The 16118-nt window shown below is 49.7% G+C and overlaps 1 protein-coding gene across 2 annotated transcripts; it reads right to left on the bottom strand.

Moving 5' to 3' along the window:
• Positions 1 to 395: 395 nt before the first annotated feature.
• On the bottom strand, positions 396 to 15679 carry ERRFI1 (ERBB receptor feedback inhibitor 1). 2 transcript variants are annotated; one of them, XM_035019882.1, is made up of 4 exons: positions 15535 to 15679; positions 5308 to 5501; positions 5120 to 5196; positions 396 to 4000 (listed from the first exon to the last, which is right to left on the bottom strand). In XM_035019882.1, the coding sequence occupies exons 2-4, from the start codon at positions 5427 to 5429 to the stop codon at positions 2817 to 2819; spliced, it is 1383 nt and encodes a 460-aa protein (XP_034875773.1). In that variant the 5' UTR covers positions 5430 to 5501; positions 15535 to 15679; the 3' UTR covers positions 396 to 2816. The 2 variants fall into 2 exon arrangements, with proteins under 2 accessions (XP_034875773.1, XP_034875774.1); XM_035019883.1 differs by having other exon boundaries at positions 15646 to 15677.
• Positions 15680 to 16118: the final 439 nt, after the last annotated feature.

Here is a 16118-nt window from a genome sequence, read left to right as displayed (position 1 = left end):
CCCCTTGTTGGCGCTCACCGCAAACTGTAATTAGGGACTGCTTTAAGTTTTAGAGGGCAGGGGCGCCTGGGTGGCTCAGTCGGTTAAGCGTCTGCCTTCGGCTCAGGTCATGATCCCAGGGTCCTGGGATCGAGCCCCGCATCGGGCTCCTTTCTCAGTGGGGAGTCCGCTTCTCTCCCTCTGCCCCTCCCCGCTCTCACGCACACGCATGCGCGCACTCTCATTCTCGCTCTCAAAATCTTAAAAGAAAAAAAATTCTAGAGGGCAGAGGATATGCCCACCTCCCAGGACCTAGAATGTGGTTGGTATTCCCCAGCGAATGTCTGTGGAAGCCACTCCCCAAGCCCATTTCTTCGTCTGTAAAGTGTCCGAAATAATACCTGTCAAGGCACAGTAACCAGGGACCATGAAGTCCATGCGCGGACCAGTTGCAGTTGGTTATATGCAGTTGACACAGGTAATTTCCTATTGTGGGTATCAGGACGCCCCTGCCCCAATTTTACCCAAGGGCAGAGATGTTAAAGCATCTGCCCAACTCATAATTAGGCGGAGGTAGAGGTGGACTCCCAGCCCTGCTCACTGACCTCCAAGCCCTCCCTCTTGACTCTGCAGGATACCAAGCACATGCAGGGGCTCAGTCAAGGTCACGGAGAGCTTCACCATTGCCCGGGAGCCTGTGGACGGGTGAGAGTGGCTGGGTTTTGGCCACAGGGCCCAGGAGAGGGGAGAGCTGAGCACAGGGCCCCCCGGCGCTGGAGAGGGGCCCTCACACGCAGCGGCTCGGCTTCCTCCTGCGTCCAGAAGCTGTGAGCATGGCCGTTCTCCCCGTGAGAGGCCTGGGCAGGCTGGGCTTCCCCTGGTGGCCGCACACCAGACAAGCCGCAGAGCTTCCCAAAGGGCCCACAGCAACCCGGACCTAATCCTGAAACCCAGTGAGTCACGGCAAGCCTGTGTGAGAGCTGATTTCTTCCGTATGCTCCCCCTGAGGGGCGGGCCCCTCCGCAGGCAGCGCCTGTTTGGACAGAAGCACCCCAGCATCAGTTCAGGTCCCTTCTCTGAACTGTTGAAGGTGAAAACAAAGAGCCCACTTTTCACTGTGCGTGTGTATAAGATTCAGTATCAGTCGTTCAAATTACTTTTATTTTAGGGAATGACAGTGAATTTCAAGCATTTAGGAAGCTGTCAAAAATCTTCCCTTGTAAAAAAAAAAAAAAAAAAAATCTTCCCTTGTGCTTAGAGATGGCAATGATTGTCAACGTACTTGAGACATCGACTTTTATAAGAGCTTAGGCAAGCAACATTGTTAACGGTGTCATAAATAGTATTATAACTTTATTAAAATGAAAAGACAATATTCAAAATAATGCAACAAAAATGAATAAAATCCTTTGTCCAACACTGTACACATAATGCAGAAATCAGTGCATTTTTCTAAAGCATGTCTTACCCTTCATTTAGTTCATACTAAAATATAAGCTTTAAATAGCTCAAATAGTATCATTCAGCAGTTTAAACTGTAAACAGCTTGTTTAACTGTTAAGAGAACATTGTAGTAATGTCCCTCGGTTAGTGAGCACCTTCTCTTTTGTGCTTATCTATACAAGACCCGTACCTCAAAGCACGGGGCGACCCCAGCGCGTGCCGGGGGTCTCGCTGACTCGGGGGGAAGCCGCCGGCCGGGAGAGTCTCAGAAGCAGGAAGACGCCGACGTGACCTGTGCTGGACCATGCTGCACGGTTGGTCAGAAGCGTTTTGCTCAAAAAGCAAACAATCCCCGGGAAATACTGAGTAGGAACCAGCAACACAAGGCCAGCTTGTGTTGTCTTTGTTTATTAATGCAGTCTAAAAAAACCGAAAAACCGAAAAAACCAAAAAAACCCCCCACACGCCCCCAGTGACGCTCAGTCACACAGCTGGTTCTCGATGGCGTAAATGACATCCTGAACACGGGCCAACGGTCTGCTTCTCCGCAGGAGTCGGCCGTGCCCCCCACCACAGCTGCGAGGCCTGCGCAACGGGCGTCAGCGGGCAGAGCGGAGCAGGAACTGTCAGCAAGAACCGTTGATGGGTTCCGGGATCTTCTCGCTTCCCAAGGGGTGAGACACACGTGCGCAGGGGAAAACCCGGCTGCCCAGCGCACTGCCAACCTCCCCTCAACGGAGCAGGAGGCAAAACCCGGGGGCACCCGGGCCTCGGGGCGATTTTTAAACCGGGCAGGTGGAGCCATGGGACGGACGGACGGACGGACGTGCGCCCTGCCCCCCGGGGCACAGACTGCTTGCAGAAATAAAGGAGACAGAAGAACTTCCCGGGCCCGAGAGCCAGACCCTTTCAAACTAAGCAAAAACGGGTTTTTTTGTTTTGTTTTAGGATTCCGATCTAAACAATACTGTGTTTTCTTCCATTTGCTCAATTTTCGGTCAGGAGTTGTCCTCCAGCTTGTTTTATCCTTCTGAATACATGTTACTCTAAGGTAGCAACTAACTGGTCACCCTGCGACTATGGCCTGAGGTTGCCCCACAGGCTTCTGCAGGTCTCTAACGTATACACATGTCAAAGGTTCCCCAGCCTTCCCTCCCCGCCAGCACAGCCTTACGCTGCAGGCTGGAACAGACTCTTCTCCGACGCCAACAAGATCTGGGCTTCTCAGCACGAGCGTGCCCCATGGCTGCTGACCCTCTCTGTCTCTAACACAGAGGGTTCCACTATTTTATGCTGCAATCGGAAACATTTCCCTGTGAACCGCAACCAAATGGGGAAGTGGCTTGAGAACCATTTGCTCCCAGGGAGCCGCTGCCGGACCGCGACCCCAGAGCCTAAGGAGAAACCACATAGGACAGATGTTTGCGCTTCACGTGGCCACCTGGATCCAGTTTTGTCTTCGAGTCCAGCTTGTCTGCGGCCGAGACGGCACTGTGGTCAGCACCCAGGTGCTGGGTTTGGGTGCTTGCGTTTGTTTCTTCTGCTTCCCGAAAGAACTTCTCGTATTTGTCCAGGTACGGTGGTCTCTCAGGTAGTAGGTAATAATGTGTCGAGCTAACCTTCTTCCCATTTTCAATAATGGGCAGAATGCAAGGAACCTTATTGGCAGATCCTTCGCTGTTCTGTCTTTGCAGGGCTTTGCTGCTGACATACTTGGGATCAGGGGCAAAGCTCTGCGTCGGGGGCATGACCCCATTGAGGTAAGACGGGAGGCTTTTGGGGCTGGGTGTGCGGGAGTTACTCCGGGATAAAGGTTCTCTGGGTGGTACCTTGGGAGGCCTATCTTCATCACTGTAGGTGCTCGAAGTAACTTCTGCTGACCACCTTCTATAATCTGGCTTCACTGGCCTCGGAGGTATGGGGACCCTGGGGGGCACCTCAGGTTTGTCTTCATCGGAGTTCGGAGAAGCTCTGTGTATGTAGCTGGATATCCTGATGGCTGGCTTGTTAAAGGATCCGGCTGGTCCTGAATGAGACCTTCTTAGTCTTCGGTGGGTCTGAGACGGAGGAGGATTTGAATTCTGCACCCCTCCATTTTGGTCAGGGGCCTGGCTGAGATCTGCTGCAGAGACAGCCGGGGTATCGAAATATGCGTAGTTGATCTGTCCACACCCACGGAAGCTTCGCCTGCCGGGAACATCATACTTGAAGGCAGAGAGCGTACAGTCTTCTAAGAGGAAGTCCGTGTCCGAGCTGGTGAGGAATTCTACCTCGCAGTCTGTCTCGTCCAGAGAGAGGTCTTCCGAGATGGGCAGCGGCGGGAGGGGCCTGGAGCCCCGCTCACAGAGGGCCGCGCAGGGGAAGGGGGACGGGGGGTTCTTTATGGGGGTGAGCGGAGGAGGAGAAGCACAGACCCCGTTCACTGAGAGTTTCTTAAAACCACACACGACTCGCTCCTCTTCACGCTGCCCCAAGTCTTCGCCCGGGGGAATAATAAGAGGGGCCAGGCTGGGCTTCTGAGCGGGGCCATTTTCTGCGAAGTGGCTGCTGTTCTTCGGACCAGATGTCGCCGCGTGCCCTAGAATGAACGAGAGGGGTGAGTAAAAGGCCCGCGCGAGCCCAGCCGCTCGAGGCCGAGCCCGGCTACCCGTGCGCCCACGGCTCTCTGCTAAGGCAGCTCACCGCTGACGGCTGCCGCCCTGAGAACACCCGGGGGACAGCCACAGGTGTAATTAGGGGCCAGAAGATTGCTAATGCACATGATCTGGTTCAAAGAACAAGTTATCTCTTCCATCTCCCTCGGACATGTGCGCGGTACACACCCACACATCTCGGCAGGTTTTGTGACGTGGGCAAAATTCACAGACGACGAGCAGCGTATAATTTCCGTGATGACCGCACCACGCCAGCCTGGCAGGTAAGAGATGCGGCGACACGAGGCAGGCAGGGTGTGTGTGAGGCGACACCGGGTCCGCTCCGTTAGTGCCAACGTGACGTCAGGAGAGCACGGGCCTGCTTGCAATGTGCTAAATGCTCCTGACAAAAATCTAAGGAAGGGCGCCTGGGTGGCTCAGTCGGTTAAGCGACTGCCTTCGGCTCAGGTCATGATCCTGGAGTCCCGGGATCGAGTCCCGCATCGGGCTCCCTGCTCAGCGGGGAGTCTGCTTCTCCCTCTGACCCTCCCCGCCTCATGCTCTCTCTATCTCATTCTCTCTCTCAAATAAATAAATAAATAAAATCTTTAAAAAAAAAAATCTAAGGAACACAGTATCCACGTCAGAAGTGCCAGGCGGCCCATCACACACTTTCCTAAGTATTTTATCCACATGGACACTACTTGATGATCTCCCTCGGATGCGTACCCGATACTCGTAAGAGAGAGGAGAGATCTCACCCAAGGCCTCTGAAAGTTAAATGTGGATCAGAGCTGGGATCAGAATTCAATGACTGTGAGAGATCACACTTGCACAAATAGGTCGGTGACTCAGGACGAGGGCAGGGTGCCTCGAGAGCCGGGCACGGTTCTCTTCAGAACCTGCTGCCACCAGGGGTCAGGCTCCTGCTGGAAACGGCTCAGGTGGCTTCCTCACTTCAGCATGGTGCTGGAGGACCAGCCAGGGCCAGCCAGGGCCATCCCCATCCCCACTGCCAACTTGCTCCTCAAGCACTAGCCCCGCTTGGATTTCCGGACACATACCAAGAGATGTTAGGTGCTCCTGAGCCGTAGAGTTGAGGCTGTAGGCCATGGTGATTGGGTCAATGTTCAAAAAGTGACTGAAAGGAAAGGAAAAACAGCTTGGTCATAAACAAGGAGCCATCCTATTCTCGATCTCATTTTAACATCACGGGCTTGGAGATCTCAGGGCCATTCTGTCCTGCGCTTACTTTTCAAACTCACTGCGGCCACCCCAGCAGGTCCTCACGGTCCTCATGGCTTGGCCATCATGCAGAAATCCAGTTTTTAATGGGACTCTAATCTCCTGAGCAGCAACTCCTGCCGTGGACATGGTGTCTGACTCTGGGAAGTCTCCACACTTGTGAGGCCTAGGGATCTGTGGTCAACCAGTAGCTTGCATTCCCTGGGGGGGGGGGGGCAGAGAAGAGAGGAGAGAATAAACAATTCAGAAATACCCACACAGAGCTAGTATCAGAGAACTTGGGGGGATGTGGGACAGAAAACTTTAGTTACAGACGTTCACTTGATCCCGACCCTTTGGCATGAACTCATCCTTCTCACGACAGTACTTAAACACAGACACTGAGAACAATTTTGGGGAGGGGGGTTGGATACTCATCAAAGCTCTTAAATGTTTCCGGCAAAGTAAGGAATAACCGACGGCGAGCAAAAGCAGATCTCCCACTGCGGCCCAACAGATCTTGCTCGCTCGCCACAGCGCACACAGTTCTCTAGCCTCCTATGAACCGACCTTCCAGAGTGTGGCCGTAGTGGGCATGGAGCTCCCGGTCCCCCAAGCCAATAGGGTCATTTCACAGATCACTGTACTCAGACCTGCAGAACCAACATTCACTAGAACCCAATGCTTCAACTGAACAGGAGATCCTACGTGGCACCGGATCACCCCACGGCCTAGCACTGGTTTGGATTCTGCAGTTCAGGGTTGGCCCTGGGAGGACGAATTTTCCAGTTACCACCTATTCAAGAATAAAGAAATAGATATGAAGATCCCAATTTCCATTATCCTGTAAAAATCAAGTTCTGCAAGGTTGCGGGCTTCAGCAGGGGCCACGGACAGCTTCCTCCTCCCTTTGAAAGACAAACTTAAAGGCACATTCTTCACATTCTCCTGTACGAAGTGCCTTGTGATTCATTCGTGCCTCCCTGCAAGGCACAGATGACGAAGGCTAAGTAAGTGCCCTTTTCTTAATCTAGTAGTTCCTCAGTGTGAGGACCCTCTCCCTCATCAGATGGTCTGCGTCTGGGGTCAACCAGTAGCTCGACCCACACCTTCTTGCCAGAGGTGTTCATTAGCATCCATCTCTGCTTTCTCTGAATCTTCACGCTTCCTTAGAGTTGAGGCTTTTTTTCTTTCAGACACCAGGACACGATCTGTCAACTCTCTGTGTAACACTGACCCCTTCTGGGATGAGCATAGATGCTTCCTAACGCTCTCTCACGCTCTCCCCAAGCATGCGCACAGCCACCCAGGGCCGGCGGTGTGCTGAGGACTGGGGGGCGACACAGATGAGTGAGACATGCATGCTGGGGGAGGGGGTACACAGGTCATCTGTTTTATGGACAGATCTGTCACCCACTAAACTCGGAGTCCAGGAAAGAGGCTAGGTCCCAATCATAATCATCACTACCTGAAACACAGCAAGGGCTCAAGGACTGCGTGCTCGCTGAATGAACGACGGTAGGCTACCATCTCATTACCACCACCATCAGGATCAACTGAACCTACGCAGTGAATCCAGCACGGGGTCTTTTTTTTAGCTACAAACCAAAAAAACACTCTGCAAGTGCTTACTGTTTGTTTTTCATGCAAAAACAGTAACGTTTCGGTGATAAAGCGAAGACAGGGCCCTTACTGATCCTCGGCTTTTTACTCTCCCAAAGCCAGCTGCCTCTGATCCATGAGGCAGAGACGTAAATAGGTTTCAAATATTATTTCAAATAGTCAAGCCTTCTCCTGTGATCAGTCTCTCAAAGGTAGATGATTAAGAACAGGGGAAAGAAACCCCACCATTTTAGAAATCTAAGTTATTGGGAGATGTTTTTATTTTTTATTTCTGGTCTTCAGACGTTTGAGATGAAACCCACGTGTTTTTACTTTACCTGGATTGAGGAAAGCTACAGAAAATTAAAAACAAAAAACCAAAAAACCCAAAACATTTTTAGAACGCACTGCTCGGCGCCCCCTCCGGGTACCTGGCCTGGTGGTATGTGGGGCCCCACCCCCCAGCACCCCACAAGCACAGGCAAGACCACAGGGAAAGTATCTGTGGTGATGTAAAAAAACGAAAAGCCAAGATAGGAAGAAGAATATGGTATTTAAGTAGTCTGAAAGCACACGTTTGGAGATCACTCATCCAGATTACAGAAAAATGCTGCGGGGGATTCTGGAGGCCCAACCCCCACCTGTCTGCAGGCCAGCAAGTGCTCCTCGTAATTACTGCATGTCAGGCTCCTAATGCCATCTAAATCTTAGCTTTCAACAGAATGATTGTGTAACTATCGCCTCTGCTGGAATGGCCTCGGAATTCTAAACTCACATCTCGGTGGCCCCTGAAAATTATATATGCATTCTAGAAAGTTATTTTTTATTCATTGTTTCCATCACCTACTTGTTAGCTTTCTGCAGAAAAAAAATTTTTTTAGTATAAAAAGAATTGTGTTCACTAAGCCAGCTCACTTCTGACCACAATAGTGTCTTTGTGTATTCATAGAAGGTGACCTGCCTCTACATTTCAATGGGGAATTGTGAATGGGACGTGTTATGAAACTGTCCGAACTTCCTACTTGCTTGCATGGGAGAAGCCAAGGAGGGAAACGTAACTGCATATTCTCTTTTGGAAAATAACTTCCAACTATGGGCTCAGGGAGGGGGACCTGCCGTAGGTTTGGAAGCAAACGTTTTCGGCGTGTTCCTGGGAATGCCAGCTGAGGCAGGAAGCCACCTGCAACTCTTTTCCACGCCCCTCTCAAAACGCCCCAAGTCTGCAGTGTGTGCCCTCCTGGGGGGAGGGGGGTGGGAATCAGGCCGGCCAACCTCAAGTTAAAAAGAAACCCACCGCTCCGGTGAAATTTCGCTAATGCCGCAGTGTTTCTAATGTTGTTTCTGTGTAAAGCGTCAGGCCAGCTCTACCTGACAGTTCATTAGGAAAGCAACTGCAGAACAGCCCTATGTGGGGAAATCGGTACCTCTCAGCACAAGACGGCATTGTTATGAAATGCAAACTGTGAGAGCGAATGCGGACCCAGGCAGCATGATGTCAAACAGGATCGGAATGACCTTGGGCAAAAGAACGTCCCCAAAATTCATCAACTAATCTTTGGCCTTTTCAGTGTGTCAAAAATGCGGTTAAATACCAATCCCAGATGGGAACTGTTTCCTACTAACCCCACTTTTTTGGAAAACTTCAAGACGAAAAATAATATCCCCTAAACCCATCTGTTTCTTGCTGCTGTCCTCTGATTGCTCTCCGTGCAACTCCCCCTTCCCCACCCAGCGCCTTGAGATTGGATCCCCTTCTATGGCTTCAACTCTGCGTAGACAGCTCCTCAACCTCCTGAGTCTCCACTCCAGCCCGGGTTCAAGCTTCCACTTTGCATTTCCTATTGTCTGGTGATTATCTTTCCACTTGGACGGCCCTCTGGCATCTGCAATGCTACAAACCAAACTCCTGTCACTTACTTCACACCCCCTCCCCCTTCCCAAACCAGCTCAGGGTCTGCGAAGATCCCGCTTCTCCTACAGGCACCATTTTTAATAACCTGAGTTATGACAGATGCACATTCAATCGCCCAGTTCCATAGCCTATTTCTACACTGCTTCTCAAACCTCTCTTCCTTCCGTTCACGGGCACCGCTCTGCCCTTGGGTCTGAAAATACCTAACCTGCCCTACACACCAGTACCAGATCCATATTCCTGAACTGCAGTGCAAATTCAGATCTTCCACTGCTCAAAAATCTTCAAACGCTTCTAAAGAAAAGCTCTGTAGGCTGGCCTTAAGGCCTCTCTAAGAAGGCAGGCCCTGATCCACCTTCTTCAAGCTCTTCCTTCTCTTTCCCCCTCATCTCTGTTAGAATGCACCTTTTCCTTCGAGGCCAGCTGTCACACCACCTTGTCCACTACCTGGCTCTCTGCTGAAAAGCCAGCGCAGGTCCCCATGTTCTTGGGTTATTTCGTGCCATGCCCCGATTTCTTGCCCATCCTCCAAATCTTTTGGGACAGGACTTTTTTTTTTCCCCCTCCAGTGTAGATCCTGGCGTCATTCGCTTCTGATATTTGCGAAACAGAGAAAATACTCATCTCACTTTTTAAAAAAGTAATGACATGACAGACTCACGTGTCCTGTAAATCAGTGAAGAACTAAGGGATAAACCTAACGTGGGTGGACACCTCCCAATGATAATAATGTGACAAGTTTAGGTAAATAGCAGGCAAAGGATTTTCATTACATTCCTTTCCAAGATCTCAAGTGGACAGTTCGCAGACTGGGTAAAAAACGCTAAGCTTAAGTGGTTAACAATGTAACTTTCTAAGTTGGTTTCTATTACTGTACATTCACTTAAGCAACCAAGGCAGAGCTTTCTGAAAATAATGAATTTCACCTCTTCCACACTATTCCTTCTGCACCTACTGTTTTTGTGGCTAAATTTAAGGTCACTTTCCTTAAAGAAAACAAAACAAAAAAGGCTACACCAAAAAGCATACCATAGATGCTTCATTAAGGTGAAATCACATGCCTTTAGATTGAGGAAAGTCACTTTGAAACTTTTTTTTTTTTTTAAACCAGGCTACCTTAAGACAGTAACCTAGATGTGCTTACCTTCCAGCAGATCTCATTAATAAATCTCAAAAGCAATCCACAAGAGGAGGAGGGGCACATTTTTGTCATACAACTCATCCAGTTCTGCCCAGTGCTTCCTTATTTAAAAGTGTGATGTAATTTCCTTCTTTCAATCTGGTTTTAGAACCTGATTTCTGTTTATTCAGGGTGATAAATGGTCTTTTCAACCTTATTTAACAACTACCTACACGACTATTTCCTTACCGAAAAGAGATAGAAGATAATCCTATTCAAAGCCAAGATTTGTAAAAAGAAACTGATTTCGGAACGTGACAAATTCCATGATTTTATTTTTTATTTAAAAAAATTTTTCTTTTAATTCCATGATTTTAGATTCTCCCCACATAAACCACCATCTGCATGTTTATCTTCAGTCTGAAAATGCCTAAAGTAATCACCTTTGAGAATATTAAAAACAAAACAAAATCCCATCATTTTTATTGTGTTAGTGCCTAAAGCACTGGCAGCCAAGCTATTCGACACGCTGAACACTGAGTGTGGCTGTTTTACCGAATTTTAACTTTTATTAAGAACACGAGAAGACTTACTGACGTGACACTCACATTCAGGTAACACATTCAGTGTCTAGGACATCCAGTGCTGCGTGAGCGGAGTTTACTTACTGAGCAAAGGACTCTTCACAATCAAAGGCCCTAATTCAGGGTTCTTCTCAGATTTCACCGTAACAGACCATGCTCTGGGGGCAGGGAGTGAAGGGGGAGGCGGGCAGGAATGTCCTTCGCGGTCCCCCTGCTACCAGAGGAAGCATAAATGGCCTTCATGGTAAAAGCATAGAGGACTTCACATCTTTTATATTAAGTCACTGAAATGCTCCTGCATGAATTCAAGGTCAACGTGACGGCTTCAGGACCCACGGCAATGCAGCTCCGCGGGGTGAGGATGGACCTTTTGTCCCCGGCAGCATCCATCGTCCCTTCAGTGGGCCAGCACGTAACGGCCCACTTGCAGGTGGTAAAAACTGGGGCAATAAGGAAAATAATTTATCTTCAGACTGTCAAAAGCAAAGCTGAGTGACATAATTTCTTGAGTAATTCAGAGTATTTTCTAGCTGAGTATTTTAAGAAATGGCAAACTAACAAAAAACCTATTCGTTCCACAGCCATCGTCATCAACAGCCTTTTGATTCACTTGGTGTCCTGCACGGCCTTGTGCAGGGGTGAAGTATACCACAGCGGGGATGTGGCCTCTTGTCCTTTGTACTCTTCCTACAGATGCTACCTCAGAAGCAACACACACACACGGGATGGGAAAATATTATTCCTTCCAGACATACACATAATAGGTTTCCAAATGGAAAAAATATGTGGGTTCTATTATAATCTTAACGACAAGGAGCACAATGGTCCAATGATGGGAAGGGAGTCTTGAAAACTTGAAATTTACTTAATGAGCACTGGAGTCACCCAATGCGTAACTCCAGATTGTTACAAGGAACATAAAACCTGTACAAAAAATAAACTAATTCTTGGAAACTTATCCGACAAGCATCGTTCTAAGTGATTTATATGTATAACTTATTTAATCCTCTTAACAACCCTGTGGGGTGGGTTACTATTATGACCCTCATTTACAGATGAGGGACTGGAGGCACACCAAGTTAAGTAACTTGTTCCAGGTCAATGGTGGGGCCTAGAGACTTAAGCCAGGCTCTCACCACACCACCCGGCCTCTCCAAGCCCCTGAGGCTCCTAACTGGGAGTAAGATCTGACCCACTACAAGGCTTGTGTTCAAGTGTGGCTCAGACTTTTCTGGGGATTTGCTGCTTGGTAATAGTTTTTTTTTGGGGGGGGGGTTAACCCTTAGACTATCAAAGTTCCTGTTTTACTTCAACTCCTTCAGATCCTCCTGTGAAAGTTATTAATTGCAGACTTGGTCTATGTATCCTCTGGAAGGGTGGGTTAAGGTATCAATTTTATATTCTGTGACTACTTCAAGCAATTCTTTCGAAGCCCTCAATCTTTGAGAATACACTGGTGCCCCACCATTACAGAGCCCGTCACAACATGATACTTGGTATCACGCAGGTCTGTCTTTACCCATAAAAGGGGCCCCCACATACACCCAACGGGCCTCAATCTCGCAGCATGGATCCCGGCAATGGTGTTACAATCAGGATCCATTTTAAGTCTGGAATTTAATAATAGAACATCTTGCATTTGTAAAGCACTCTACAAATTACAAAGCACTTTCTGACACAGCATCTCACCTGATCCCCACCACATCCCTGTAAGAGGAGGCAGGGATTACACTCTGCATTTTGCAGATGAGGATGTGAGGCCAAACATTTTCTGTTAGCAGAAAGGCCAGTGAGGCTCTTCTGCCCTCTGATCCAGCACTCCCCCGCCACACTTTCACTCCTGTGAAAGTCACTCTCCACCGTCTCTTTCACTCTCCACCGTCTCTTCATTCTAGGCAAAAACCTCACTTCTTTCTTTCTTTTCCTTTTTTTTTTTTAAAGATTTTATTTATTTTAGAGACAGAAAGCGAGCATGAGGAAGGGGCAGGGGAGAGGGAGAGAGAGAATCTCAAGCAGCCTCCCCGCTGCTGAGTGTGGAGCCCGAGGAGAGGGGGAGACTCGATCTCATGACCCTGAGCCGAAATCAGGAGTCAGACGCTTAACTGACTGAGCCACCCAGGCACCCCAACCTCACTTCTCTAATGTTCTTATTTATCAGTAGGAAAACTGATGCAGGGATGGCCAAGAGAAATGCTCAAGACCTCAGTGTAAGCCAACTGCAGAGATAGGAACTAGAGCTCCATGCACAGGGTTTCCACCCGCAAATTCTTAGAGGGCAAGGATGAGTTATTTCCACAAATGGTTCTCAAGTGCTTATTCTGGAGTAGATCCTATGGTAGTGAAAGAGACGTGGCTGCTGCCTGAGAAAGCCTCAATTTAACCAGGAGACAAGAAGCAATTTCAGACCGTGATAACTTCCCCGGGAGGAGAGAGTGGGGAGGCCGGATTGACAAGGGTAGTTAGGGCAGACCTCCCTGAGGTGACTTTTTTAAACTGAAATTTAATGATGAAAAGGAGGCAGCCATGAGAAGAATCAGAAGAGCATTCCACTCAGAGGGAATAAAATACAGATTATTTTAAATAATCTGTACCTGGCCAGTTTCATATGCTGTGGGTCTTCAAGAAGAGCCTCAATGTCTTCTCATCCTTACCCACCTACTGCTTCCCCTGAAATGCTGAATCACGGCACTGTGGAGTGGAAAAGGAGTAAAACTCATGTAGCCAGAGCCCCATATTTTACAAATGCATTCACTGAAGCCCGGAAGATTCACCTCTTAGTAATACTGCCCCATTTTACAGTATGAGGAATTGGGTTAAAGTTATCAACAATGATTCCAAATTGCAGAATCCTTTTCCCCTTCTGAAGTCTGAGTCCCACACTAACTTTTCCCTATCTCAAAGCAAATTTCTCTATTATGCTAATAACTAACATTCAGAACCCTGAAACTCACCAGTTTTATCTACCTTTACAGAGCATGCATTTATGCTGTGCGGGTACAGCTGGATCTTGCTTATCTCGTACCTAGTAGGTTGTTCCTTAGTGTTTATGAAGCATGGCCAAACACCAGCACCAAAAGATGCAAAAGGAACCCTGATGATGAGGTACCAATTCAAATTTATTGAGATTAAAAGCAGAGCTGTTTCTCTGGCAGAGGGAGCTGATGACATTCAAATTCCTGGAATTACCCTTGGCACCACCTTTCCCTCCTCTGCTCACCTTTCTAAAGCAACCTGATGGTATGCAGACATTCAGGTCAGTTTCAAGCATGTTAGATTGTACCTGTAATTTAGGCAACTTGCTTTTAAAAGCTACCATTAGTATTAGCTGAAAGGGAGTATTATCCGGTTCAACTTCTGAGGAGCAGCAGTTAAGAGAGTTATTTCCAAACAAAAACCCAAGTCTACAGTATAATTAAATCTCACAGAAAGAGTGACCAGTAGCTATTGTGGACTGAAAGGAGGAGAAACAATTCACTGAAACAGTAATTTTACGTATCTGTCGAAAATATGAATAATTCAGACATTTCATAACAGCCATAAAAAAAGATTTGCTTTCCACCCTTATCAGTGACTGGTCCAATCCTGCTGAGCTTTAAGATGTAAAATATGCTTCCATGCAATTATTTATCAACCATCAACTGTGTGCAAGGCTGTGCAAGACAGAAGCTGTACAAGGAAGAGTTCCTGCCCTTAAGGGGTTTACAATCTAATATATGTCAGGTTATATACTGTTAGCCCAGGACCTCTATCACCTATTAGCCAGTATCCACTGAGACATGCAGCTGAAAATAAACCTCTGTGTGAAGTGAAGAAACTGACAAATGGCATCTGAAGTTCAGGCTAAAAGCTGTATGTATTTCTCTTCAAATCTGCTAATATCTGGAAAAGATAGCAGTACATACTGGTAACCAATCATAGCACAATTAACAAGAAGCCAACTTTTATTCTTAGCAAAATGTGGTCAATTGCTGAAATGGGTACCTGGCCTCCTGTCTTTGGTCTGTTTAAGTAAAACTTTGCTGAAAACTGTGTAATTACAGAAATGGGGGGGGGGGGGGGGGGGGTTAAAAAAAAAAAGACGTGGTATGGTGAATGTTTCAGTATCCCAACAAACACATACCCTTTCATTCTTACAGATTTCTAAAAGCTGAAAACCGTGCAGAATACTGTTCTTGGAGGGGGGGGGGGAAGGCATTTTAACCTCACCTTTCTTCACCTCTGACAGTTGCTTAGAAACCAGTCCGGCCCTACCTGTGTTGCAGGTGTACCTAAAGTCACCAACACATCTCCTTTAAAGCTACAGTCTATTCTGACTGCACTTAAGTTTATGACTAACAATCTATTCATATTTTTTATCAGGTAAGAGACTGGTTCCTTTCAAGCAATGACGAAATCCTAATAAAGACTTTGCAAGCACCAATACAGCACCAATCACGGTTAAGAAGTCATCTAGTTTGAACGAGGCTGTGATACACAAATAAATACACACGCACCTACACACGAGAAACACCCAGTAAGCAGTCACGCTCCGAACACAGAATTCTGAACTTCCATTCCTTCGGAAGCAGTATTTAGGGCGCTCCGACCAAAAGATCGCGTTTCCGAGACGGGAGGAAGGGGGGGCTCGGAACTACTCCGTGGAACTCAAGGACCCTAAACCGGGGACGACCGCCGTCGCCGAGGGACCGCGCGGACCGGCCACCCCCAGCCCAACCTTCGGGACCGGGCTGACGGACGCGCGGTGCGCGCCGGGGCAGCGCAGCCCCGTTGTGGAAGGGAGGCCGCCGAGGCCGCCGCCAGCCTCCGGGCGCAGGACCCCGGCCGGCCGCTCCCGAAGCCCAGGCCCCCGCGCAGCGCCCCCGCACCGGCCCCGAGCCCCCGTCCGTTCGTCTGTCTGTCCGTCCCGGGAGACTCCGCGTCCCGGGGACCCGCCCAGCGTCGGGAGTCGCCCGCAGCCCGGCGCAGGGGCCCGGCAGGGGCGGGGGCGCGGAGCGGCGCCGCTCTCCCCACCCCACCCCCGGCCCGCAGGCCCCTTACCCCCGCGGAGCCGCCGCTGCCCCACGGCGCCCTCCCGCGCATGTCCGTCCCGGCTGGCTCAGCGCCGCGGGCTCAAGGGCCCGGACACCGCGCAGGCGCCTCGCCACTCACTGGCCGCCCGGCTCCGACTGCGCTCCCCGCTCGCACTCGGCCGCGGTCGGCGCGGCGGCCGACGCCGCCATATATAGCGAGTGGCGGGGCCGTGACGTCGGCGCTCGGCGCCCCACCTCTCCCGCTCAGCCAATCCCGGCCGCGCGCCGCTTAAAGGGGCGATGCCGCCGCCCAGGCGCTGGCGTGGGGTCCACCGGCGTCGCGCGGGCCCGCGGGGATGCGGCCTTTGTCTCCGGGGAACCATTTCTGGGCCTCGGCGGCCTCCGCGCCTCGGCTCTGTCGGATCCGGCGGCAGCTGCCGAGCCCCCCGAATCCTGATGTTGAATTTTTTCCCGAAGGGTGGGGGCAGCTCGGCCTTGGCCCGCGTTCCGCCCAAACCAAAGGGGGCGCCGAGCGTCGCGCAGGCTTTCCCGTAGTTTCCTGGCCCCGGCGGGGTTTGGCGGGTGTAACCTGGTCCGCCTCCGCGGGGATGG

This window comes from Mirounga leonina, unplaced genomic scaffold (assembly GCF_011800145.1).
Source record: "Mirounga leonina isolate KUSES-001 unplaced genomic scaffold, KU_Mleo_1.0 Mir_173, whole genome shotgun sequence".
NCBI classification, from domain to species: domain Eukaryota; kingdom Metazoa; phylum Chordata; class Mammalia; order Carnivora; family Phocidae; genus Mirounga; species Mirounga leonina.
Note: the sequence above shows the minus strand (reverse complement) of the source record. Positions and strands in the feature narration are given on the sequence as shown.